This window comes from Oncorhynchus mykiss, chromosome 16 (genome assembly GCF_013265735.2).
Source record: "Oncorhynchus mykiss isolate Arlee chromosome 16, USDA_OmykA_1.1, whole genome shotgun sequence".
Lineage (NCBI taxonomy): Eukaryota > Metazoa > Chordata > Actinopteri > Salmoniformes > Salmonidae > Oncorhynchus > Oncorhynchus mykiss.
Window position 1 is genome coordinate 20,527,289 of NC_048580.1, and position 25,394 is coordinate 20,552,682.

General features: G+C 43.3%; 1 protein-coding gene across 1 annotated transcript in view; it reads left to right on the top strand.

The window, feature by feature from the left end:
* LOC110492850 (SH3 and multiple ankyrin repeat domains protein 1) overlaps positions 1-25,394 on the top strand; it is a 59,663-nt gene that overhangs the window by 15,900 nt on the left and 18,369 nt on the right. Inside the window, exons 2-16 of the mRNA XM_036946466.1 lie at positions 3,650-4,230; positions 10,854-11,057; positions 12,966-13,037; positions 13,156-13,264; positions 13,450-13,601; positions 13,923-14,090; positions 14,571-14,612; positions 15,239-15,355; positions 15,907-15,984; positions 21,125-21,191; positions 22,153-22,337; positions 22,522-22,664; positions 24,489-24,643; positions 24,742-24,855; positions 25,257-25,335. Of these exons, the coding sequence (XP_036802361.1) occupies positions 3,712-4,230; positions 10,854-11,057; positions 12,966-13,037; positions 13,156-13,264; positions 13,450-13,601; positions 13,923-14,090; positions 14,571-14,612; positions 15,239-15,355; positions 15,907-15,984; positions 21,125-21,191; positions 22,153-22,337; positions 22,522-22,664; positions 24,489-24,643; positions 24,742-24,855; positions 25,257-25,335 (2,204 nt within the window). The 5' untranslated portion in view covers positions 3,650-3,711. The remainder of the gene's footprint in view (positions 1-3,649; positions 4,231-10,853; positions 11,058-12,965; positions 13,038-13,155; positions 13,265-13,449; positions 13,602-13,922; positions 14,091-14,570; positions 14,613-15,238; positions 15,356-15,906; positions 15,985-21,124; positions 21,192-22,152; positions 22,338-22,521; positions 22,665-24,488; positions 24,644-24,741; positions 24,856-25,256; positions 25,336-25,394) is intronic.

Consider the following 25,394-nt stretch of genomic DNA (forward strand, 5'->3'; position numbering starts at 1 on the left):
ACAGGATTGTGTCCTAGGCACAGATCTGGGAAAGGGTACCAAAAAATGTCTGCAGCATTTAACGTCCCCAAGAACACGGTGGCCCCTATCATTCTTAAATTGAAGAAGTTTTGAACCACCAAGACTTCCTGGAGCTGGCTGCCCAACCAAACTGAGCAATCTGGTGAGAAGGGCCTTGGTCAGGGAGGTGACCAAGAACCCGATGGTCACACTGACAGAGCTCCAGAGTTCCTCTGTGGCGATGGGAGAACCGTCCAGAAGGACAACCATCTCTGTAGAAATCCACCAATCAGCCACTTCTCAGTAAAAGGCACATGACAACCCACTTGGAGTTTGCCAAAAGGCACCTAAAGGACTCTCTGGTCTGATGAAACCAAGATTGAACTCTTGGCCTGAATGCCAAGCGTCACATCTGGAGGAAACCTGGCACCATCTCTATGGTGAAGCATGGTTTGTGGCAGCATCATGCTGTGATGTTTTTCAGCGGCAGGTACTGGGAGACTAGTCAGTATCAAATAAAAGATTAACGGAGCAAAGTACAGAGAGATCCTTGATGAAAACCTGCTCCAGAGAGCTCAGGACCTCGGACTGGGGCGAAGGTTCACCCTCCAACAGGACAATGACCCTAAGCACACAGCCAAAACAACGCAGGAATGGCTTCGGGACAAGTCTCTGAATGTCCTTGAGTGGTCCAGCCAGAGTCCGGACTTGAACCTGATCTAACATTTCTGGAGACACCTGGAAATAGCTGTGCAGCGATGCTCCCCATCCATCCTGACAGACCTTGAGAGGATTCGCAGAGAAGAATGGGATCAACTCCCCAAATACATAGAGATTTTTCCAAGATGAATCGAGGCTGTAATCGCTGTCAAAGGTGCTTCAACAAAGTACTGAGTGAAGGGTGTCAACATTTATGTAAATGTGTTATTTCAGCTTTTGATTTATAATACATTTGCAAAAATTCTAAAAAACAGTTTTTGCTTTGTCAGTGAGGGCTATGATGTGCAGATTGATGAGGGAAAAAAATATTTAATCCATTTTAGAATAAGGCTGTATCGTAACAAAATTTGGAAAAAGTGAAGGGGTCTGAGTTCTTTCCGAATGCACTGTATGCAGTATCATGTCTTGGAGTCTATGATTGTTTACACAGCTACTGAGGGTGGTTAGATATCAATGCCAGCCCAAAGTCATTGTGACTTTGTTGCAAGATGCACAAGTGATGAGCTCTAGATACTATGTTCCAACGTGAAGATGAAAAGAAAGATGGAAGGAAAATATTTGATGGAACCTTTCCCCGAATCCATCCAGCCATCTTTGCTTCCTGGGCCCTGAAGGAGGGCAATTCATCTTATTCCTCGTTATCATGATTAATCCTCTGATCCTCCTCTTATTTTCAACTCCTTCTCCCTCCCCTCGGCTACACACCTCAGTGAACCCATGTGTTCTGTTCCCCATATCCCTGTTAAAGGCACTGTTTGTGCCCCAAACCCTTTCTCCGGGTTTCCACCAGGGTTTATGGTGCTAATCAGAGCTCCGACCTGTGAGCTTAGGCCCTGATTTTCAGATCATTCAATTTTCCCCTTGGCAGCCTCTCTCGCTAACTTCAGCAGCCTTTCAAAAACACAGTCGTCAGATGGTGCTGAGCTCTCACTGTTTTTAATTCATTTGGGGGCCCTCCATGTTCAATTGGTCATACAGAGCAAGCCAACAATAGTTTTATCCTTTTATTGGGAGGTTCATGAGGCTTCAGTACCTATTGTGATTGTAAATGTTGCTCAAACTTGTGATGTAGGCCTATTTCCAGGACCATCTCTTCCACTCCTTGTTTGCCAATGAGTTCTTCCTCTCATCGCTCCTCACCCAGTCACTTTCGCTTGTATCCTACTTTTCCTGTCAGCGCTCTCTTCAACTTTCTCTCATCAGCCTTCCAACCGCCCAATTGTTCTCACTCTCTATTTCTCCCTCAATCTGATTACTCTGCTTTATGCAGAATACATCTCACTCTCTCTCTCTCTTTCCCTCCCCAATGAGTTAGCTCTTTGGCACTCTATTGGCCTGTCTGCCTTCTGTCTGTCTTTCTCTTCTCTCCTCCAGTGCAGACTCTCGTTCTTCAATAATGAATGAGACAATGTACATAAATCAGCCTATCTCCGTCCCTCCTTGTTCATTTCATGACGGTGGTAACCTCCTAAAGTGTTCTAATCATTAGCATGCTGCGGTTTAGCAACATGGGAATTATAGACGCCATCACCATCAATGTGAGGCGTGGTTCGGGAACGTCGAATCTAATGCCGCCAACAACAACTAGAGTGTAGGATGAATGGCAGCGTTGTCCATTTCATAGGTGGTTCCTGCAGTTCCTTTTACATGTGTTGATGCATTGTTTCCAAGCGATTTTCATTGAGCCCCCTCTATAATGTATAGTGTGTGTGTTTGCTGAAGTGGTTAGAGACACGTTTCCTTCTTCACCATTCTCCAGCCGGGCCGGCTCATCTCTCTGTCATGCCCTTCTCACTTCCTTTGACAGACAGTTGATCAGGGTGAAGTGGCCATCCCCGTCACTCACTGGCTCCTTGGGGATCACTTTCCCACCATGCTCAATCCTCGGTTCCCCATCCTCTTTACACAGCAGCTATTCAATGGGTATGCTTCCTGTTTGCCTTCTGGGTACTGAGACATGGACAGACCCTATTGATCTGCATGCATCAAACATACCTCCAACATACTGTCATTCAGTGGTACTAACACAAACACTGGTTGAAAACACTAGAACCTATCTATCATGTTTGCCATGTAAATTTATGTGAGTGATGTGTCTGTGCTTTTTTTCATGTCTGTAATTCTTAAAGCATCATGAGCTTTCCAGAAGCGGCCCTTCTGTGTTAGTTTGCCTGCTACTAGTCTAAAATTAAAGCTGTCCCTGTGGCATCATGGAATGTTTTATTGAGCTCCGTCTGTCCATTTGAGTCTACAGATTCACATCTACAGTATGTGGGGCTCACCGCCTTCATTTTCAATTCCGACCTCAAAACTGCCAATAGGGCAGTGGGGAATCCCAACTTCATCCACCATCGTAAAGACGTGTTTTTTTGGGACAAGATCCAACTCTGCATGATGGCAGGCCCTGTAGCCAGACTACGCCTCAAAGTGAAACCAGCAAAAAGCATATGGAGGGATTTCCCAGCCAAATGCTCGTGAAAGGACAGTATTATTAAACTGGGCAACTTGCTGTTAGTTTCACTAGAGAAAACAATGGGACTATGACCATTAAAAAAAACGAAGCACAAAGCTTTTGACCATGCTCAATACTAAACTGCCTGTCCTCTCTCTCCTGCAATGAACCTGCAAATATTCATAGAGTTTATATATAGGCCGTCTTTCATCAGCTCTATTCCCCCATGTATTCTCGACAGCAAAATGTAAAATGTGGACCAGCACTCATTCACCTAGGCTATGTGAGAAGCCAATGTCACCAATGAGTTATTGCTTCTATTGCATATGCCTGCGCTACTGTTAATACCAAATGCTTTACATTTTCCGAGTTCATTTATTTTCTCGCAGTTCGAGAAGTGTGTCGATTTGAGTGTTGTCAGTCAATGTGTTAATTAGCCATTTGTTTAACCCTTTTACGTCCCTCTCTCCTCCACAGCATGTTTTTGGGGGTGAAGACAATGTCGCACGGGACAGCCATGTCACGTTGCCACGACAGCAATGTCACCTGGCCCTCTCTGCAGTGATCCTGCACAGCGAAGGATGCTGGGGAATAGCAAACACTATTATCCCGGGGAGGATGACAAGTATGGGGAGGATGAGGAAGAGGAAGAGGAGCAGGGACGAGAGAACAGAAAGGGGGAGAGTAGAGAGAAGGAGAATGGAGGGATAGAAGGGCTCGAGGAGATGGAGATAAAGGGAGGCAGACAATCACGCGAAGGTAAATGGGAGGGAGGTAAACCCTCGGCCATTGTGGTTGGAAGACAGAGAGGAGACCGGACACTGAGGCCAGCGAATCCAAGAAATAGAGGCATCCCCTATACATCCAATCAGGCCCCCCAAAAGCAGCAACACCATCTCATCCCAGCCAATCAGCAGCAGTATCACCCGGCCCCGTCCACTCAGACCCAGAAGAGACGCGCTCACATGGAGCGGAGTATGACCACAGTGGCGCCCATAGAGGACACTCACCTGACCATGATGGTGTTCCGCATTGGAATCCCTGACATCAAACAGACAGTAGGTGCATGTTTCATGGTACTGCTAAGTACAATTATGTCAAGCTGTTATTATATTCTTCTCACATTACTATCATTGGATACAGACAGTGTAACAGCCAAGCCCAGGCCAGAGATCAATCCTGAGGGGAACCATACTACATTCAGAACAACCATCTCTATCATATGGGTTATGAATCTATGAAGAACAGAGACTTGACTCAGGTTAGGCTACATGCAAGTGCTAAACACGGCTCACTTAATAATCCAAAGTAATTGACAGTGTTCTCACTTCTCAATGAAGTTAGCAATGATTTGAAGCGATAGATGCTTTCTCAGTACTGCATGGATAGGTGTGATTGTGGGTGAGAGTTGGCCAACCCCCTTGCTCCATACTGCAGCGGCATTTCAGGTGAGAATGAGTACCCTTTGTTAACCCCTCCCCCGTTATGACTCTTCTCCGTACTCCAATTCCCAGAACATTCCCAACTGTTCTACATGTCAGCTGATCTGCCCTCAATATAACAGTAATTGCTAATTATCTAATAGAGTTTTAATGAGTTTGAGGAGGGCGTGAACACAAAAGAGGGCATTTGGTGTCTTGGTCTTAAAGCACCGTCACCCACGGGGCATCCTAGACTACCCATTACCCACCCCAACAAACAACTTAAAGTACCTCGCACAGGAAATAGAATTGTTCAAAATTAGATGGAGAGAATGAGGAAATGAAGTTGAGTGGAGGCTGAAAGAGAAGGAGAGAGAAAGAGAGAAAGAGAAGGAGAGAGAGAGAGAGAAGCACAGGATGTTAGAGAGGGAGACAAAAAGAGGCATGAATAGGTCAAAAGAGGGGGATCAAGGTCACAAGCAACATACTTGGGATGAGAATTCCCAGGGACCTCATGTTACGATATTATCACCATACTTTGGTGCCGATATGACATGTATTGCAATTCGGTACTGCGATTTTATTGCGATTCGATGTTCCAAACATATTGCTCACCATATGTCTGCTGCAGGGGGACAAGAGTGAGCCCATGAGAACATTTGTTTTGATCAGTCATGGAAATAAAGGTGCTGAAAACAAATTGTCTCACGACTTAAAAAGAAGATGGAGAACAAGCTATGAAGGAAAAATACTGGAGTTTTGGTGCAGGTACAGCCGACTAACGCAAAAATATTATTGCGATATTGTCAACAATAATATTGTGAAATATCACCAAAAATAATATCCCAATATGTAACTGTATAATTTTTTTCCCCCCAACACTACAACACACATCTCTGTACATTGATAAATCTCTCAGTAGTTAATGTCTGAACAATGATATACGGTGGGGCAAAAAAAGTATTTAGTCAGCCAACAATTGTGCAAGTTCTCCGACTTAAAAAGATGAGAGAGGCCTGTAATTTTCATCATAGGTACACTTCAACTATGACAGACAAAATGAGAAAAGAAAATAAAGAAAATCACATTGTAAGATTTTTTATGAATTTATTTGCAAATTATGGTTGAAAATAAGTATTTGTTCACCTACAAACAAGCAAGATTTCAGGCTCTCACAGACCTGTAACTTCTTCTTTAAGAGGCTCCTCTGTCCTCCACTCGTCACCTGTATTAATGGCACCTGTATGAACTTGTTATCAGTATAAAAGACACCTGTCCACAACCTCAAACAGTCACACTCCAAACTCCACTATGGCCAAGACCAAAGAGCTGTCAAAGGACACCAGAAACAAAATTGTAGACCTGCACCAGGCTGGGAAGACTGAATCTGCAATAGGTAAGCAGCTTGGTTTGAAGAAATCAACTGTGGGAGCAATTATTAGGAAATGGAAGACATAGAAGGTCACTGATAATCTCCCTCGATCTGGGGCTCCACGCAAGATCTCACCCCGTGGGGTCAAAATGATCACAAGAACGGTGAGCAAAAATCCCAGAACCACACGGGGGGACCTAGTGAATGACCTGCAGAGAGCTGGGACCAAAGTAACAAAGCCTACCATCAGTAACACACTATGCCGCCAGGGACTCAAATCCTGCAGTGCCAGATGTGTCCCCCTGCTTAAGCCAATACATGTCCAGGCCCGTCTGAAGTTTGCTAGAGAGCATTTGGATGATCCAGAAGAAGATTGGGAGAATGTCAAATGGTCAGATGAAACCAAAATATAACTTTTTGGTAAAAACTCAACTCGTCGTGTTTGGAGGACAAAGAATGCTGAGTTGCATCCAAACAACACCATACCTACTGTGAAGCATGGGGGTGGAAACATCATGCTTTGGGGCTGTTTTTCTGCAAAGGGACCAGGACGACTGATCCGTTGAAAGGAAATAATGAATGGGGCCATGTATCGTGAGATTTTGAGTGAAAACCTCCTTCCATCAGCAAGGGCATTGAAGATGAAACGTGGCTGGGTCTTTCAGCATGACAATGATCCCAAACACACCGCCCAGGCAACAAAGGAGTGGCTTCGTAAGAAGCATTTCAAGGTCCTGGAGTGGCCTAGCCAGTCTCCAGATCTCAACCCCATAGAAAATCTTTGGAGGGAGTTGAAAGTCTGTGTTGTCCAGCAACAGCCCCAAAACATCACTGCTCTAGAGGATATCTGCATGGAGGAATGGGCCAAAATACCAGCAACAGTGTGTGAAAACCTTGTGAAGACGTTTGACGTTTGACCTCTGTCATTGCCAACAAAGGGTATATAACAGTATTGAGATAAACTTTTGTTATTGACCAAATGCTTATTTTCCACCATAATTTGCAAATAAATTCATTACAGGCCTCTCTCATCTTTTTAAGTGGGAGAACTTGCACAATTGGTGGCTGACTAAATACTTTTTTGCCCCACTGTATTTAATGCAATGAGGATAGCTGCTGAGAGCATCCCAGAAGAGCCCTGTCAGAAACAACAGAATGATAGGGTGGAAGTGTCACACATATATAAAGTGCATTCGGAAAGTATTCAGACCCCTTCACTTTTTCCACATTTTTTTACGTTACAGCCTTATTCTAAAATTGATTAAATTGTTTTTTCCCCCTCATTAATCTACACACAATACCACAAAAACAGGTTTTTAGAAATATTTGCACATTTTTAACAAATCTGAAACTTAAATATCACATTTACATAAGTATTCAGACCTTTTACTCAGTACTTTGGTGAAGCACCTTTGGCAGCGATTACAGCCTCGATTCTTCTTGGGTATGACGCTACAAGCTTGCCAGACCTGTATTTGGGGAGTTTCTCCCATTCTTCTCTGCAGAATCTCTCAAGCTCTGTCAGGTCGGATGGGGAGTGTCGCTGCACAGCTATTTCCAGGTGTCTCCAGAGATGTATGATCGGGTTCATGTCCAGGCTCTGGCTGGACCACTCAAGAACATTCAGAGACTTGTCCCGAAGCAATTCCTGTGTTGTTTTGGCTGTGTGCTTAGGGTCATTGTCCTGTTGGAAGGTGAATCCTGAGTCTCTAGTCTCCCAGCCGCTGAAAAACATCCCCACAGCATGATGCTGCCTACAGAATCACCCGACCTCAACCCAATTGAGATGGTTTGGGATGAGTTGGAATGCAGATTGAAGGAAAAGCAGCCAACAAGTGCTCAGCATATGTGGGAACTTCTTCAAGGCTTTTGGAACAGCATTCCTCATGAAGCTGGTTGAGAGCATGCCAAGAGTGTGCAAAGCTGTCATCAATGCAAAGGGTGGCTATTTTGTAGAATCTGAAATACACTGCTCAAAAAAATAAAGGGAACACTAAAATAACACATCCTAGATCTGAATGAATTAAATATTCTTATTAAATACTTTTTTCTTTACATAGTTGAATGTGCTGACAACAAAATCACACAAAAATGATCAATGGAAATCAAATTTATCAACCCATGGAGGTCTGGATTTGGAGTCACACTCAAAATTAAAGTGGAAAACCACACTACAGGCTGATCCAACTTTGATGTAATGTCCTTAAAACAAGTCAAAATGAGGCTCAGTAGTGTGTGTGGCCTACACGTGCCTGTATAACCTCCCTACAACGCCTGGGCATGCTCCTGATGAGGTGGCGGATGGTCTCCTGAGGGATCTCCTCCCAGACCTAGACTAAAGCATCCGCCAACTCCTGGACAGTCTGTGGTGCATGGATGGAGCGAGACATGATGTCCCAGATGTGCTCAATTGGATTCAGGTCTGGGAAACGGGCGGGCCAGTCCATAGCATCAATGCCTTCCTCTTGCAGGACCTGCTGACACACTCCAGCCACATGAGGTCTAGCATTGTCTTGCATTAGGAGGAACCCAGGGCCAACAGCACCAGCATATGGTCTTACAAGGGGTCTGAGGATCTCATCTCGGTACCTAATGGCAGTCAGGCTACCTCTGGCGAGCACATGGAGGGCTGTGCGGCCCCCCAAAGAAATGCCACCCCACACCATGACTGACCCATCGCCAAACCGTTCATGCTGGAGGATGTTGCAGGCAGCAGAATGTTCTCCACGGCGTCTCCAGACTCTGTCATGTCTGTCACATGTGCTCAGTGTGAACCTGCTTTCATCTGTGAAGAGCACAGGGCGCCAGTGGCGAATTTGCCAATCTTCTCTGGCAAATGCCAAACGTCCTGCACGGTGTTGGGCTGTAAGCACAACCCCCACCTGTTGACGTCGGGCCCTCATACCACCCTCACGGAGTCTGTTTCTGACCGTTTGAGCAGACACATGCACATTTGTGGCCTGCTGGAGGTCATTTTGCAGGGCTCTGGCAGTGCTCCTCCTGCTCCTCCTTGCACAAAGGCGGAGGTAGCGGTCCTGCTGCTGGGTTGTTGCCCTCCTACGGCCTCCTCCACGTCTCCTGATGTACTGGCCTGTCTCCTGGTAGTGCCTCCATGCTCTGGACACTACACTGACAGACACAGCAAACCTTGCCACAGCTCGCATTGATGTGCCATCTTGGATGAGCTGCACTACCTGAGCCACTTGTGTGGGTTGTAGACTCCGTCTCATGCTACCACTAGAGTGAAAGCACCACCAGCATTCAAAAGTGACCAAAACATCAGCCAGGAAGCATAGGAACTGAGAAGTGGTCTGTGGTCACCACCTGCAGAACCACTCCTTTATTAGGGGTGTCTTGCTAATTGCCTATAATTTCCACCTGTTGTCTATTCCATTTGCACAACAGCATGTGAAATGTATTGTCAATCAGTGTTGCTTCCTAAGTGGACAGTTTGATTTCACAGAAGTGTGATTGACTTGGAGTTACATTGTGTTGTTTAAGTGTTCCCTTTATTTTTTGGAGCAGTGTATAAAATATATGTTGATTTGTTTAACACTTTTTTGGTTACTACGTGATTCCATATGTGTTATTTCATAGTTTTGATGTCTTCACTATTATTGTACGATGTAGAAAATAGTAAAAATGAAGAAAAAGTAAACCAGTGACAAACAATTTATATTTAATAAATGTTAAATCCAGGCTGTAACATGTGGAAAAAGTCAAGGGGTGTGAATACTTTCTGAAGTTCCGCTCTCTCCCAGGAATCACACACAAACACACACACACCATACATCTTGCATACACACGTCTCTCTCACACACAGACACACAGACACACATACTCGGGTATTTCCTCCAAGGGACGGCATTGCTATGGCAACGGGTACATTGCTCCTCTAATGATCTCGCCATGTGCTGTTGGCTACAGTATCAAACGGATAGACAGAAGGGGAGAAAACTATAGAAAATGTTGTCCCCCCCCCAAAAAAATAAAACAATAATATGGAAGAATACTCCACAAACATCAGCCTAAAATCAAATTAATGCAAAGTTACCAGATGCATATTAAAACATCAAAGACATTGTCCATTGTGACCAGAAAGCCTCTAATGTATCAAACACAGACATACTTCTAAAGAAGTCTATGAAGAAAATCTCTGTCTTCCATTGATTGCAATGCAGGTCTAAGGTTATGGCTAAGGCAGATAATTGGTTTAGTTGACAGAGTGAGTGTTGTACTCTGGGTCCTAGTAAATATTGGCTCTCATTGTGTGTCTTGAGTCTTGTTAATAGACACAGTTAATAGACATGGCGACTGATTAATAATTTACACACCTTTCATTTGTATACAAATGAGTCAGAATGGTGATAGCGAATCGGTGGCTTGGCAGCGAATGAGCACATTTGATGCTCAGTAGTTAGTGTGCTAGATCAGTTAGATTATTTGTTCATTTCAAGTAGAGTAAACATGATAATTGTCAGTTTTCAATGGGACCAGTAAAAGGCCATTGATAGAAAGGTGAAACCAATTTCCATAAAGTACTTTCTACCTCTACTTTTAAAACAAACTCTTGTCAATCACATGCCGTTAATACAGCCTTGTTGCTAAAATGTCACCATGTTATGAATAATTAACTGCCATGATGCTTTAGATTTGGATCACAAATTGTATGCCAAGCTAATTATACACCTTCCAGTCAAATCAAATGGCATTTAAAATGTAGAACTCACCTTTGCCCCAATCCTTGCTTCCATTCAAAACTCACGCATGCACGCACACACATGCACACACACACATGCACACCACCTTGAAAATAATACACTCGTGATTTTCATACCTATTAACTGTCCACTGTGCTCTCTCGTCTCTCGTCTCCTCCCTCTGTCAGAGGTGTCTGCAGTTTGACCCTGACTTCACGGTGTGGAGCGCCAAGCAGCAGGTCGTCTGTTCGCTGAGCGAGCCACTGTGGGACATCTACAACTATGGCCTCTTCCAGCCCGCCGGAGAGGGACGAGACGCCATGTTCCTGGAGGAGGAGCGCTGCCTCCGAGACTACCCACAGTCCTTTGAGAAAGGGGTGCCTTACCTGGAGGTATTTTGATGGGAGACACTGGATGTTAGAGAGTGATGCAATAATAATACACTACCGTTCCAAAGTTTGGGGTCACTTACAAATGTACTTGTTTTTGAAAGAAAAGCTACTTTTTTTGTCCATTAAAATAACATCAAATTGATCTGAAATACAGTGTAGACATTGTTAATGTTGTAAATGACTATTGTAGCTGGAAATGGCTGATTTGTTTAATGGAATATCTACATAGGCGTACAGAGGCCCATTGTCAGCAACCATCACTCCTGTGTTCCAATGGCACGTTGTGTTAGCTAATCCAAGTTTATAATTTTAAAAGGCTAATTTATCATTAGAAAACCCTTTTGCAATTATGTTAGCACAGTTGAAAACTGTTGTTCTGAATTAAAGAAGTAATAAAACTGGCCATCTTTAGACTAATTGAGCATCTGGAGCATCAGCATGTGTGGGTTCGATTACAGGCTTAAAATGGGCAGAAACAAAGACCTTTCTTCTGAAACTCGTCAGTTTATTCTTGTTCTGAGAAATGAAGGCTATTCCATGCGAGAAGTGGGAGGCCCCGGTGCACAACTGCGCAAGAGGACAAATACATTAGAGTGTCTAGTTTGAGAAATGCATCCCGGAGTCGCCTCTTCACTGTTGACGTTGAGACTGGTGTTTTGCTGGTACTATGTGTGCTAACTGTGCTAGGAGCTGGCTAACATAATTGCAAAAGGGTTTTCTAATGATCAATTACCCTTTCAAAATAATAAACTTGGATTAGCTAACACAACGTGCAATTGGAACACAGGAGTGATGGTTGCTGATAATGGGCCTCTACAGTATGTAAAGTTGAAGTTGGAAGTTTACATACACTTAAGTTGGAGTCATTAAAACTCATTTTTCAACCACTCCACAAATGTCTTGTTAATAAACTATAGTTTTTGCAAGTCGGTTAGGACATCTAATTTGTGCATTTGACACAAGTAATTTTTCCAACCATTGTTTACAGACAGATTACAAACCTGACTCAGTTACATCTGCTCTATCAGGAGGAATGGGCCAAAATTCCCCAACTTATTGTGGGAAGCTTGTGGAAGGCTACCCAAAACGTTTGACCCAAGTGAAACAATTTAAAGGCAATGCTACCCAATACTAATTGAGTGTATGTAAACTTCTGACCTACTGGGAATGTGATGAAAAAAGCTGAAATAAAATAATTCTCTCCTATTATTCTGACATTTCACATTCTTAAAATAAAGTAGTGATCCTAACTGACCTAAGACAGCTACAATAGTCATTTACAACATTAACAATGTCTACACTGTATTTCTGATCAATTTGATGTTATTTTAATGGACAAAAAAAATGGCTTTTCTTTCAAAAACAAAGACATTTCTAAGTGACCCCAAACTTTTGAACGGTAGTGTATTTGTATCCTATTTAGCTTGAGACTTTTCGGGGAGTGCATTTAAAAACTCACTAAGACTAATGGGCTGCCCCCAAGTCAGATTTTCATTGCATTTTCTTTAACTGACTTGATATGAATGGGTTTGACCTCAACCTTAACCACAACCAGCTTGTAGGTCAAAACAGATTTGGATCGATGTATTTATTATACATTTGCTTTTTAGTGTGTTTGCAGTGCTTCGATTTTTCACTGCGGAGCTTCACTTACTGTGAAACCAATACACAGTACAGTGATACCCATGCACTGGTATTATGATGCCCTCTGGTGGTATGTCTGTTGTGGGTGTTTATGACCTGGGTGGGGTTCCAAATATGTAAGAGGTCAGGGCTAGAGTTGGTTCCAGAAGGACTACAGTGTTTAGATTAGGCAAGGTTGAAGCCAGGGGTATGAAAATAACGTGTTTTCATCCTTCAGATTGCTTTAAAGATTTGATTCTACTGCAAATGTTTTCTGTTCCACAGTTTAGGTACAAGACCAGGGTATACAAACAAACAAACCTGGATGAAAAACTACTTACTAAACTGCACACCAAGGTACTTCCTATGTCCCTTGTTGTAGGTGAAAGATATTTGTACAGCTATGGAAATGAAAGTTTATGGCAGACTGTGGCAGACAATGTTTTTAATGTCCAGTGAACATCTTCCATTGCAGGCGAGTCTGAAAAAGTTCATGGACTACATTGTGAGTGGATCATTAGATAAGATATCAAAGGTCCTGGACAAAGGTCTTGACCCAAACTACCATGACCCTGACAATGGAGGTGAGTTGAAAACTAGCTTGATAGGGTTACCACTGCATGACTCTGACACTGTTTTCAGTCAAATCTCAAATGATCATTACCGATATTAACAACCCCCATAATCTCAAACTCTTTCCCTGCTCCCTCCCTCTCTTCTTGATCCTCCATTTCCCCCTCCCTCCTTTCTCTCTCTCCCTCCTCTTCAGAGTCTCCCCTGTCTGTGGCGGTGCAATCTGGTATGACAGTGGAGGGGATCAGGACGCTCGTTCAAGGTGGGGCCCATGTCGACTTCAGAACCAGAGATGGACTGACAGCTGTACACAAGGCTGTCAAGGCACACAATCATGTTGCGCTGCTGGTAACTAGGACTCCACACACACACACACACACACACACACACACACACACACACACACACACACACACACACATGGGGCGGCAGGGTAGCCTAGTGGTTAGAGCGTTGGACTAGTAACCGGAAGGTTCATACCCCCGAGCTGACAAGGTACAAATCTGTCGCTCTGCCCCTGAACAGGCAGTTAACCCACTGTTCCTAGGCCGTCATTGAAAATAAGAATTTGTTCTTAACTGACTTGCCTAGTTAAATAAAGGTTAAATAAAAAACACACACACACACATCATGGGTTTAATAAGCATGTATTTTCTCCATCCTTGCCAGGCTCTACTGTCCCTGGGAGCGTCTCCTGATTACAAAGACAGATGTTGCCTGACCCCGCTGTACCACTCAGTGCTGATAGGTGGCGACACCTCCTGCTGCGAGACCCTACTCTACTACAGGGCCAGACTGGGAGTGAGAGATGAAAACGGCTGGGAGGAGTCTCACCAGGTATCCGTCTGGCTGTCTAAAGCAGATCAATCCCCCCCCCCCAAAAAAAATAATCACCTCCATCCGTATGATCGTCACAAACAATGTCTCAGACAGCACTGGCCCTATTTTGACTCAAATTGGCTGAGGGACGTGTCTTGCCATAGAGATCTGATATCTACAAAACTACACTGACTGGACCAAGGCGGTAGCTACAGTAATGAACTGAAATGTGTTTTGTCACACGCAATAACTGTTTTTTTTGTGGAAGGTGACATGTATACTGTTGTTTTTATGTCTATTCATATTTTTCTCTTCTGTGTATTATCATACGTTGGTATAGTACATTAGGTTTTTACTTTCCTTTCAGTCTCCTGTCCTGTCCATGTCTTAAACATTTCATCCCTCTTTTTCTACTCTCCATTCTCCTCCATTGAGAAACACTCTCACTCATCTCTTTCCATTCATTCCCTTTCCTCCGCTCTTCCTTTCTCTCCACAGCTCAGGGATGAAGAGGAATTTGGAATGCAAGAAATACACAAGGTACTCATCATGTAATCCATTAATACTTCGATTTAAGTCATGAACACTTAGGGTCATGACCTTACATAACCTTCCATGGTCTCAAAGTGGTTAAGAAAAAATATTATAGAAAGAAAGAAAGAAAGGGGAGATTGGTCATTTCTTCCTGAAACAGTGATCCTTCCCAAGTGCCAAATCCTTACTCGTATCTCATGTAACTGTTGAGTCCAATGCGAATAGACTTTAGATACCATCCCGTGCTGACATCTTCTATCTCTGCATCTTTTTCTGTGCTGTGCTGTTCACCAGTGTGGTGTCATGCTATTTTACTTTTGTTCATATTAGCTTGTGTAGTGTCCTGTGGTACTTCTTTTAATTTGGTTTCTTGTGTTATTTCAAGTGCAAAAAAGAAAGAGCAAATCTTTAAGCAGAAGGGGAAGTCAAAGGCGTATTTATATCATTTTATTCATCAACTCTATATCTTTCTATTCTGTTTATCTTTCACGTTGTCACAAATGTTGCTACATACAGTATATTTCATTTATTTGAAATTGATTGTGACGTGATGATCCTTCTACAACCCCTGAGATTTTCTGTTGCTAATAAATGTCATATTTAGTTACTTTCTTTATACACCCTCCCCCAAGGCCTGCCAGAATGGTTTTGCCCAGCACCTGGAGCACCTTCTGTTCTATGGGGCAGATACCACTTCTCAGAATGCCTCAGGGAACACTGCACTTCACATTTGTGCTCTGTATAATAAGGTAAGTACCATTTAAAATGTGCAATAAAGAGTGTGTGTTTCCATTCAAAGTTGAACTTAAAGAAACTGGTATGTGAGTTCCAAAACTACTGTATGATATTTTAGTCCTGAATCAAGTTAATGTCCAATGCAGCCATTTTTATCGAAATATCAAATAATTTCTGGATAACAATGAAGTACCTTTACAATTAAAATGGTAAAAAAATGAACAAATAGTTTTTTTTAGCAAAGAGCAATTTCTCAAGCAAGTATGTTGCTAGGACTGTCTGGGAGTGGTTTGAGTAGGGAGGGGAAAACATTACATTTGCTGTTATTGGTCTCTTTCTTATTGGTCTAATTAAGTAATATAACAAAACTCCCTCTCACCAAAACAGGGTGAAATTTAAGGTGGCCTTTAAAAACATCTCTTAAACTAAAAGGGCATTGTCATAATTTTCACAATTTCACATAATTATTCCAACCTCAAAGTGTGGAAATATAAATAAAATACAGGAAATTACATTTTTGACTGCACTGGGCCTTAAAACAGCGACTTTCTTTCTGGCCTATCAGGAAAGCTGTGTTCGTGTTCTGCTCTACAGAGGTGCCAATAAGGAAATGAAGAACAAGCATGGACAAACCCCCTTTCAGGTATCAATAACAACTTCATGTTTTTAGTTTATATATTTATACTGCCGACTTCGCCAAATGTAATCAGGATCGTTATAGGTACTAGGCGGTACTAGACGACCAGTTTTGATAGCCTTTAGCCGTACCCTCATCCTACTCCTCCTCTGTTCCTCGGGTGATGTAGAGGTTAACCCAGGCCCTGTGTGTCACCAGGTGCTCTCATTTGTTTTCTTCTTTAAGCGTAAAAGCCTTGGTTTCATGCATGTTAACATCAAAAGCCTCCTCCCTAAGTTTATTTTACTCACTGCTTTAGCACACTCCGCCAACCCTGATGTTCTTGCCGTGTCTGAATCCTGGTTTAGGAAGGCCACCAAATATTCAGAGATTTCCATCCCCAACTACAACAATTTCCGTCAAGATAGAACTGCCAAAGGGGGAGGAGTTGCAATCTACTGCAGAGATAGCCTGCAAAGTTCTGTCATACCTTCCAGATCTATGCCCAAACATTTCGAAGCTTCTAATTTTAAAAATGAATCTCTCCAGAATTAAGTCTCTCACTGTTGCCACCTGTTATAGACCCCCCTCAGCTCACAGCTGTGCCCTGGACACCATATGTGAATTGATTGCCCCCCATCTATCTTCAAAGTTCGTTCTGTTAGGTAACCTAAACTGGGATATGCTTAACACCCCGGCAGTCCTACAGTCTAAGCTAGATGCCCCCAATCTCACACAAATTATCAAGGAACCCACCAGGTACAACCCTAAATCTGTGAACATGGGCACCCTGATAGATATTATCCTGAACAACTTGCCCTCCAAATACACCTCTGCTCTTTCAATCAGGATCTCAGCGATCACTGCCTCATTGCCTGCATCCGCTATGGGTCCGTGGTCAAACAACCACCCCTCATCACTGTCAAACACTCCCTAAAACACGTCTGCGAAGAGCAAACCTTTTTTTATTGACCTGGCCCGGGTATCCTGGAAGGATATTGACCTCATCCCATCAGTAGAGGATGCCTGGTCATCCATTAAAAGTAATTTCCTCACCATCTTAAATAAGCAAATGTAGAACTAAGAATAAATATATAGCCCTTGGTTCTCTCCACTGCCCTCGACCAGCACAAAGAAATCCTGTGGCGGCTTGCACTAGCATCGAATAGTCCCCGTGATATGCAACTTTCAAGGAAAGTCAGGACAGAACAGAAATTTGCATTCTGTAGCTCTAACTCCAAAAAGTTTTGGGACACGGTAAAGTCCATGGAGAATAAGAGCATCTCCTCCCAGCTGCCCACTGCACTGAGGCTAGGAAACACTGTCACCACCAATAAATCCACGATAATTGAGAATTTCAATAAGCATTTCTCTACGGCTGGCCATGCTTTCCTGCTGGCTACCCCGACCCCGGCCAACCGCTCTGCACCCGCCGCAGCTAGTTGCCCAAGCCTCCCCAGCTTCTCCTTCACCCCAATCCAGATAGCAGATGTTCTAAAAGAGCTGCAAAACCTGGACCCATACAAATCAGCTGGGCTAGACAATCTGGACCATCTCTTTCTAAAATTATCCGCCGCCATTGTTGCAACCCCTATTACCAGTCTGTTCAACCTCTCTTTCTTATCGTCTGAGATTCCTAAAGATTGGAAAGCTACCGCAGTTATCTCCCTACACTCTAGGCCCAAACTGTTACAGACCTATATCCATCCTGCCCTGCCTTTCTAAAGTCTTCGAAAGCCAAGTTAACAAACAGATCACTGACCATTTCGAATCCCATCGTACCTTCTCCGCTGTGCAATCCGGTTTCCGAGCTGTTCACGGGTGCACCTCAGCCACACTCAAGGTACTAAACGATATCATAACTGCCATCGCTAAAAGACAGTACTGTGCTGCCGTCTTCATCGACCTTGCCAAGGCTTTCGACCCTGTGAATCATCGTATTCTTATCGGCAGACTCAACAGCTGCCTCGCCTTGTTCACCAACTACTTCTCAGATAGAGTTCAATGTGTCAAATCGGAGGGCCTGTTGTCCGGACCTCTGGCAGTCTCTATGGGGGTACCACAGGGTTCAATTCTTGGGCTTACTCTTTTCTCTGTATATATCAACGATGTCGTTCTTGCTGCAGGGGATTCCTTGATCCACCTCTACGCAGGTGAAACCATTCTGTAAACATCTGGCACTTCTTTGGACACTGTTTTAACAAACCTCCAAACAAGCTTCAATGCCATACAACACTCCTTCCATGGCCTCCAACTGCTCTTAAACGCTAGTAAAACGAAATGCATGCTTTTCAACTGATCGCTGCCCGCACCTGCCCGCCCGTCCAGCGTCACTACTCTGGACGTTCTGACTTAGAATATGTGGACAACTACAAATACCTAGGTGTCTGGCTAGACTGTAAACTCTCCTTCCAGACTCATATTAAACATCTCCAATCCAAAAATAAATCTAGAATCGGCTTCCTATTTCGAAAAAAAAAAGCCTCCTTCACTCACGCTGCCAAAAATACCCTCGTAAAACTGACACTTCTACCGATCCTCGACTTCGGCGATGTAATTTACAAAATAGCCTCCAACACTCTACTCAGCAAACTGAACGCAGTCTATCACAGTGCCATCTGTTTTGTCACCAAAGCCCAAAATACCACCCACCACTGTGAACTGTATGCTCTCGTCGGCTGGCCCTCGCTACATATTCGTTGCCTGACCCACTGGCTCCAGGTCATCTATAAGTCTTTGCTAGGTAAAGCTCCGCCTTATTTCAGCTTACTGGTCACCATAACAACACCCACCTGTAGCACACGCTCCAGCAGGTACAGTGCCTTGCGAAAGTATTCGGCCCCCTTGAACTTTGCGACCTTTTGCCACATTTCAGGCTTCAAACATAAAGATATAAAACTGTATTTTTTTGTGAAGAATCAACAACAAGTGGGACACAATCATGAAGTGGAACGACATTTATTGGATATTTCAAACTTTTTTAACAAATCAAAAACTGAAAAATTGGGCGTGCAAAATTATTCAGCCCCCTTAAGTTAATACTTTGTAGCGCCACCTTTTGCTGCGATTACAGCTGTAAGTCGCTTGGGGTATGTCTCTATCAGTTTTGCACATCGAGAGACTGACATTTTTTCCCATTCCTCCTTGCAAAACAGCTCGAGCTCAGCGAGGTTGGATGGGTAGCATTTGTGAACAGCAGTTTTCAGTTCTTTCCACAGATTCTCGATTGGATTCAGGTCTGGACTTTGACTTGGCCATTCTAACACCTGGATATGTTTATTTTTGAACCATTCCATTGTAGATTTTGCTTTATGTTTCTGATCATTGTCTTGTTGGAAGACAAATCTCCGTCCCAGTCTCAGGTCTTTTGCAGACTCCATCAGGTTTTCTTCCAGAATGGTCCTGTATTTGGCTCCATCCATCTTCCCATCAATTTTAACCATCTTCCCTGTCCCTGCTGAAGAAAAGCAGGCCCAAACCATGATGCTGCCAACACCATGTTTGACAGTGGGGATGGTGTGTTCAGCTGTGTTGCTTTTACGCCAAACATAACGTTTTGCATTGTTGCCAAAAAGTTCAATTTTGGTTTCATCTGACCAGAGCACCTTCTTCCACATGTCTCCCAGGTGTGTCTCCCAGGTGGCTTGTGGCAAACTTTAAACAACACTTTTTATGGATATCTTTAAGAAATGGCTTTCTTCTTGCCACTCTTCCATAAAGGGCAGATTTGTGCAATATACGACTGATTGTTGTCCTATGGACAGAGTCTCCCACCTCAGCTGTAGATCTCTGCAGTTCATCCAGAGTGATCATGGGCCTCTTGGCTGCATCTCTGATCATTCTTCTCCTTGTATGAGCTGAAAGTTTAGAGGGACGGCCAGGTCTTGGTAGATTTGCAGTGGTCTGATACTCCTTCCATTTCAATATTATCGCTTGCACAGTGCTCCTTGGGATGTTTAAAGCTTGGGAAATCTTTTTGTATCCAAATCCGGCTTTAAACTTCTTCACAACAGTATCTCGGACCTGCCTGGTGTGTTCCTTGTTCTTCATGATGCTCTCTGCGCTTTTAACGGACCCCTGAGACTATCACAGTGCAGGTGCATTTATACGGAGACTTGATTACACACAGGTGGATTGTATTTATCATCATTAGTCATTTAGGTCAACATTGGATCATTCAGAGATCCTCACTGAACTTCTGGAGAGAGTTTGCTGCACTGAAAGTAAAGGGGCTGAATAATTTTGCACGCCCAATTTTTCAGTTTTTGATTTGTTAAAAAAGTTTGAAATATCCAATAAATGTCGTTCCACTTCATGATTGTGTCCCACTTGTTGTTGATTCTTCACAAAAAAATACAGTTTTATATCTTTATGTTTGAAGCCTGAAATGTGGCAAAAGGTCGCAAAGTTCAAGGGGGCCGAATACTTTCGCAAGGCACTGTATATCTCACTCGTCATCCCCAAGCCAACACCTGCTTTGGCCGCCTTTCCTTCCAGTTCTCTGCTGCCAATGACTGGAAAGAATTGAAAAAATCGCTGAAGTTGGAGACATATCTCCCTCACTGACTGACTCAGCTATCTGAGCAGCTTACAGATCGCTGCAGCTGTACGCAGCCCATCTGTAAATAGCCCATCTTACTATCTACCTCATCCCCATATTGTTTTAAAAAAACTTTTTTGCTCATTTAAAGACAAGTATTTCTACTTGCACATCATCATCAGCACATCTATCACTCCAGTGTTAATTTGCTCAATTGTAATTACTTCGCTACTATGGCCTATTTATTGCCTTACATCCTTACGCCATGTGCACATACTGTATATAGACTTTTTCTATTGTATTATTGACTGTATGTTTGTTTATTCCATGTGTAACTCTGTGTTGTTGTTTGTGTGGCACTGCTTTGCTTTATCTTGGCCAGGTCTCAGTTGTAAATGAGAACTTGTTCTCAACTGGCCTACCTGGTTAAATAAAGGTGAAATTAAAAAATAAAATAAATCGGTAAATAAACCATTGAGTTAATAATCAGTTACTTGTTTTACATGTGTTATTTGCAAAGCATTTATCAAATTCTGTGTTTTTGTAGAATTGTTCCTGTACATGGAGCATGTATTGTGTTGCACAGTTGCATGTAATTGTGTGTCTACATGTGTTTGTGTTTTGAAGGTAGCAGTAATGTCAGGCCATTTTGAAATCGGGGAAATCATCAAAAACCACAGAGATGCAGATGTAGGTAAGTTTTGGTCCTCCACTTGGGTTATCTTCAGATTCGGGAGTGATTGATAGTGTGTTTTGATGAATGAGTGTCTACTATATTTATTTTGTTCTGTCTGCTATAAAACACCTTTCAGTGCATCATTTGGTATGAATGTCCTGCTTCCTCAATCAACCTTTGACTCACAATATATGTTGTCTTTTGTCATCTTATTAAGTTGTTTTATCACACTGGTAGATAGTATTTGTTCGCGGTGCATTGGATCAGAATAGAGGCTAATCCCTAGACATTTTGCAAACGATGTTGTTTCTGAAAGCACTGTGTTGGTTCAGAGGTGGCCTAAACTTGTTTCAACTGGCGTTAGCTGAATGACTGGGAGTCTATGGTAACCTCTTATTTTTTTTTAACTAGGCAAGTCAGTTAAGAACAAATGTTTATTTACAATGACAGCCTACCAGGAAACAGTGGGTTAACTGCCTTGTTCAGAGGCAGAACGTCAGAATGTTTTTTTTAACTTGTCAGCTCGGGGATCGGTTACTGACCCAACGCTCTAACCACTAGGCTACCTGCCGCCCCAACAGCTAGCTGTTACCATAGACTATAGACTTCCAGTTATTGTGCTAGTTAACATTGGCCCGCAAAACTACCTCTAACTTCCTTCATACTGGATGCAGAGACATAAAACGGTATCCATGAGTTCACCTGACTATGGGGAAGTACATAAAGGGCTTCATTGCCAAAAATCCAGAAGTATTCCTTTTACCTCAAGTGATCCTTTTGATGATTGCTTGCCCAGTTTCAGGGTTGTGTGTGTGGTGTTCAAGTCCATCCGTGTTGCTTATGTATTTGTCTTTTCATCCGAATCACTTGAGTCTGGTTGGTAATCGTTCACACTCTCACAATATTCCCTCCCTCTTTCTCTCCCCCTCTTGCACTAACCTCACTGCTCTCCCACCTACCTGTCACTCTCTTTTCTCAGTGCCCTTTCTGGAATTCCCAAAGTATGCTCCCAAAAGAGGAGAGAGTGCACGCGCAATCCCTCTCCTCATGGCTCACCCTCACCCCCACCCCCTTCTGCGTGCTAACAGTGATAACAGCATGACCCTGCCTGATACCATGGCCCTGCCCAACAAGGCTGCTAGATCCAATCCCATCCCTGGACAGGTACTGAGGGGCACAGTATGGAGATGCAGTGGGGAATTGTTTATTGGGGAGCTATGCTTTAAGATTATTTTAGTTAACGATTTGTGAGTTTGGGTTTGTGTAAGTGTCAACACAGTTACATCATTCAGCCTATGTATTTATATAATATAATATTGTGTAATTGTTTGTTCCCCTCTCTCTCTAGGGTCGCAGGGCCTCTGTAGGTGTGAGGAGCTCCAGCAGTCCCAGGGCCCGTACCCGCTCCCCATCACGAGGAAGAGGAGGAGGAGGAGGACAGAGTGACACAGAGGAGAGGCATCACAGCAAACCACAGCGCGGCAGACAGGGGTGAGGACATAGTGGAGGGAGTGACCGTACATACAGTTGAAGTCGTTTTTCAACCACTCCACAAATTTCTTGTTGACAAACTATATTTGTGGCAAGTCGGTTAGGACATCTACTTTGTGCATGGCACAAGTAATTTTCCAACAAATGTTTACAGACAGAATATTTCACTTATAATTCACTGTATCACAATTCCAGTGGGTCATAAGTTTACATACAGTAAGTTGACTCTGCTTTAAACAGCTTGGAAAATTCCAGATAATTATGTCATGACTTTAGAAGCTTCTGATAGGCTAATTGACATCATTTGTCTCAATTGGAGGTTTACCTGTGGATGTATTTCAAGGCCTACCTTCAAACTCAGTGCCTCTTTGCTTGACATCATGGGAAAATCAAAAGAAATCAACCAAGACCTCAGAAAAAAAACATCCTTGGGAGCAATTTCCAAATGCCTGAAGGTACCACGTTCATCTGTTCAAACAATAGTACGCAAGTATAAACACCATGGGACCACGCAGCCGTCATACCGCTCAGGAAGGAGACGCGTTCTGTCTCCTAGAGATTAATGTACTTTGGTGCGAAAAGTGCAAATCAATCCCAGAACAACAGCAAAGAACCTTGTGAAGATGCTGGAGGAAACAGGTACAAGAGTATCTATATCCACGTAAGATGAGTCCTATATCGACATAACCTGAAAGGCCGGTCAGCAAGGAAGAAGCCACTGCTCCAAAACCGCCATAAAAGAGCCAGACTATGGTTTGCAACTGCATATGGGGACAAAGATCATACTTTTTGGAGAAATGCCCTCTGGTCTGATGAAACAAAAATAGAACTGTTTGGCCATAATGACCATCGTTATGTTTGGAGGCAAAAGGGGGAGGCTTGCAAGCCGAAGAACACCATCCCAACCGTTAAGCAGATGGGTGGCAGCATCATGTTGTGGAGGTGCTTTGCTGCAGGAGGGACTGGTGCACTTCACAAAATAGATGGCATCATGAGGAATGAAAATTATGTGAATATATTGAAGCAACATCTCAAGACATCTGTCAGGAAGTTAAAGCTTGGTCACAAATGGGTCTTCCAAATGGACAATGACCCCAAGCATACTTCCAAAGTTGTGGCGAAATGGTTTAAGGACAACAAAGTCAAGGTATTGGAGTGGCCATCACAAAGCCCTGACCTCAATCCTATAGAACATTTGTGGGCAGAACTGAAAAAAACATGTGCGAGCAAGGAGGCCTACAAACCTGACTCAGTTACATCAACTCTGTCAGGAGGAATGGACCAAATTCACCCAACTTATTGTGGGAAGCTTGTGGAAGGCTACCCGAAACGTTTGACCCAAGTTAAACAATTTAAAGGCAATGCTACCAAATACTAATTGAGTGTATGTAAACTTCTGACCCACTGGGAATGTGATGAAAGAAATAAAAGCTGAAATAAATAATTCTTTCTACTATTATTCTTAAAATAAAGTGATGATAAAATAACTGACCTAAGACAGGCAATCTTGACTAGGATTGAATGTCAGGAATTGTGAAAAACTGAGTTTAAATGCATTTGGCTAAGGTGTATATAAACTTCCGACTTCAACTGTATGTAACTCAATTTATAAAATAATGTGAAAATGCAAAATATTGTGTTTTTACATCCTCGGTTGTCTTACCAACTTTGAAGCTTCAAAACGTTTTATTCTAATAGTGTAAACCACTGGCATGACTCCTAAGTCATTTAAATTCCCTCTCAGCTATTGGTGTCACCAGGTGTTGTTCCGCTACACACTGACACAAATTCTTACTCTGTCCCGCTCTGTCTTTCCTCTTGCAGTGCGACCTCAACAACGGGTGGTGGTGGAGGGTCAGCTGGGGGTCAGATGAGGCGTATGTACAGTGCGGTTCCAGGGCGAGTGTACGTGGCCACGAGGGCCTACACTGCCCACGGAGACAAAGAGCTTAGCATCAGCAAAGGAGACAAAGTCAAAGGTAAGTGAGATTCAGAGAGGAGTGGGTTTTTTGGAATGCATTGTGTTGATTGTAAAGTTTTGATTCACCCCTCTTCTCTTTTCTCCCTCTCCCCTCAGTGTTGAGTGTGGGAGAGGGGGGGTTTTGGGAGGGCACAGTGAAGGGTCGTACAGGCTGGTTCCCCTCAGACTATGTGGAGGAGGTGGGTCCTCCCATTAAGGACAATCGATCAGGTGAGATAACTTTACCAACCTCATAGAAACCAAATAATATATGTGTTCAGGCAAAGTCACTATCTCCACTCGCATTACATCAGCTCAGACAAACTACAACCAAAATCCATCTACAGATGCTAGCCCCGCATTTACTGAATGACTCATTTTACCGTCATTCAGTTCCCAGCGTTCTTATTGACTGCAGGACATCCTCACAATGTTACAAGCAGTAGGCCATGTATCACACCCACCCAGTAACAGTAATGACACCACCACAAACAACTTGACCATGGTGTGTTTCAGAGATGTACTGGAATACAAAGTATACAAAGACACACGGAATAAACCAATAGGGGAACACAAAGACACACAAAACACACATCAATATAATTGTGACACATGAACTCTTTGTGTTCCAGAGACGCGCAGTGAGAAAGCCAAGAGGAAGCTGTTTCGTAATGTTACCGTGGGAGCATATGATGGTGTGGATGGCCCCAGGTAAGACTGGAATTGATAAAAGCTTGTCATGTGTTGCTCCTCAAAGACTAGGATGTAGG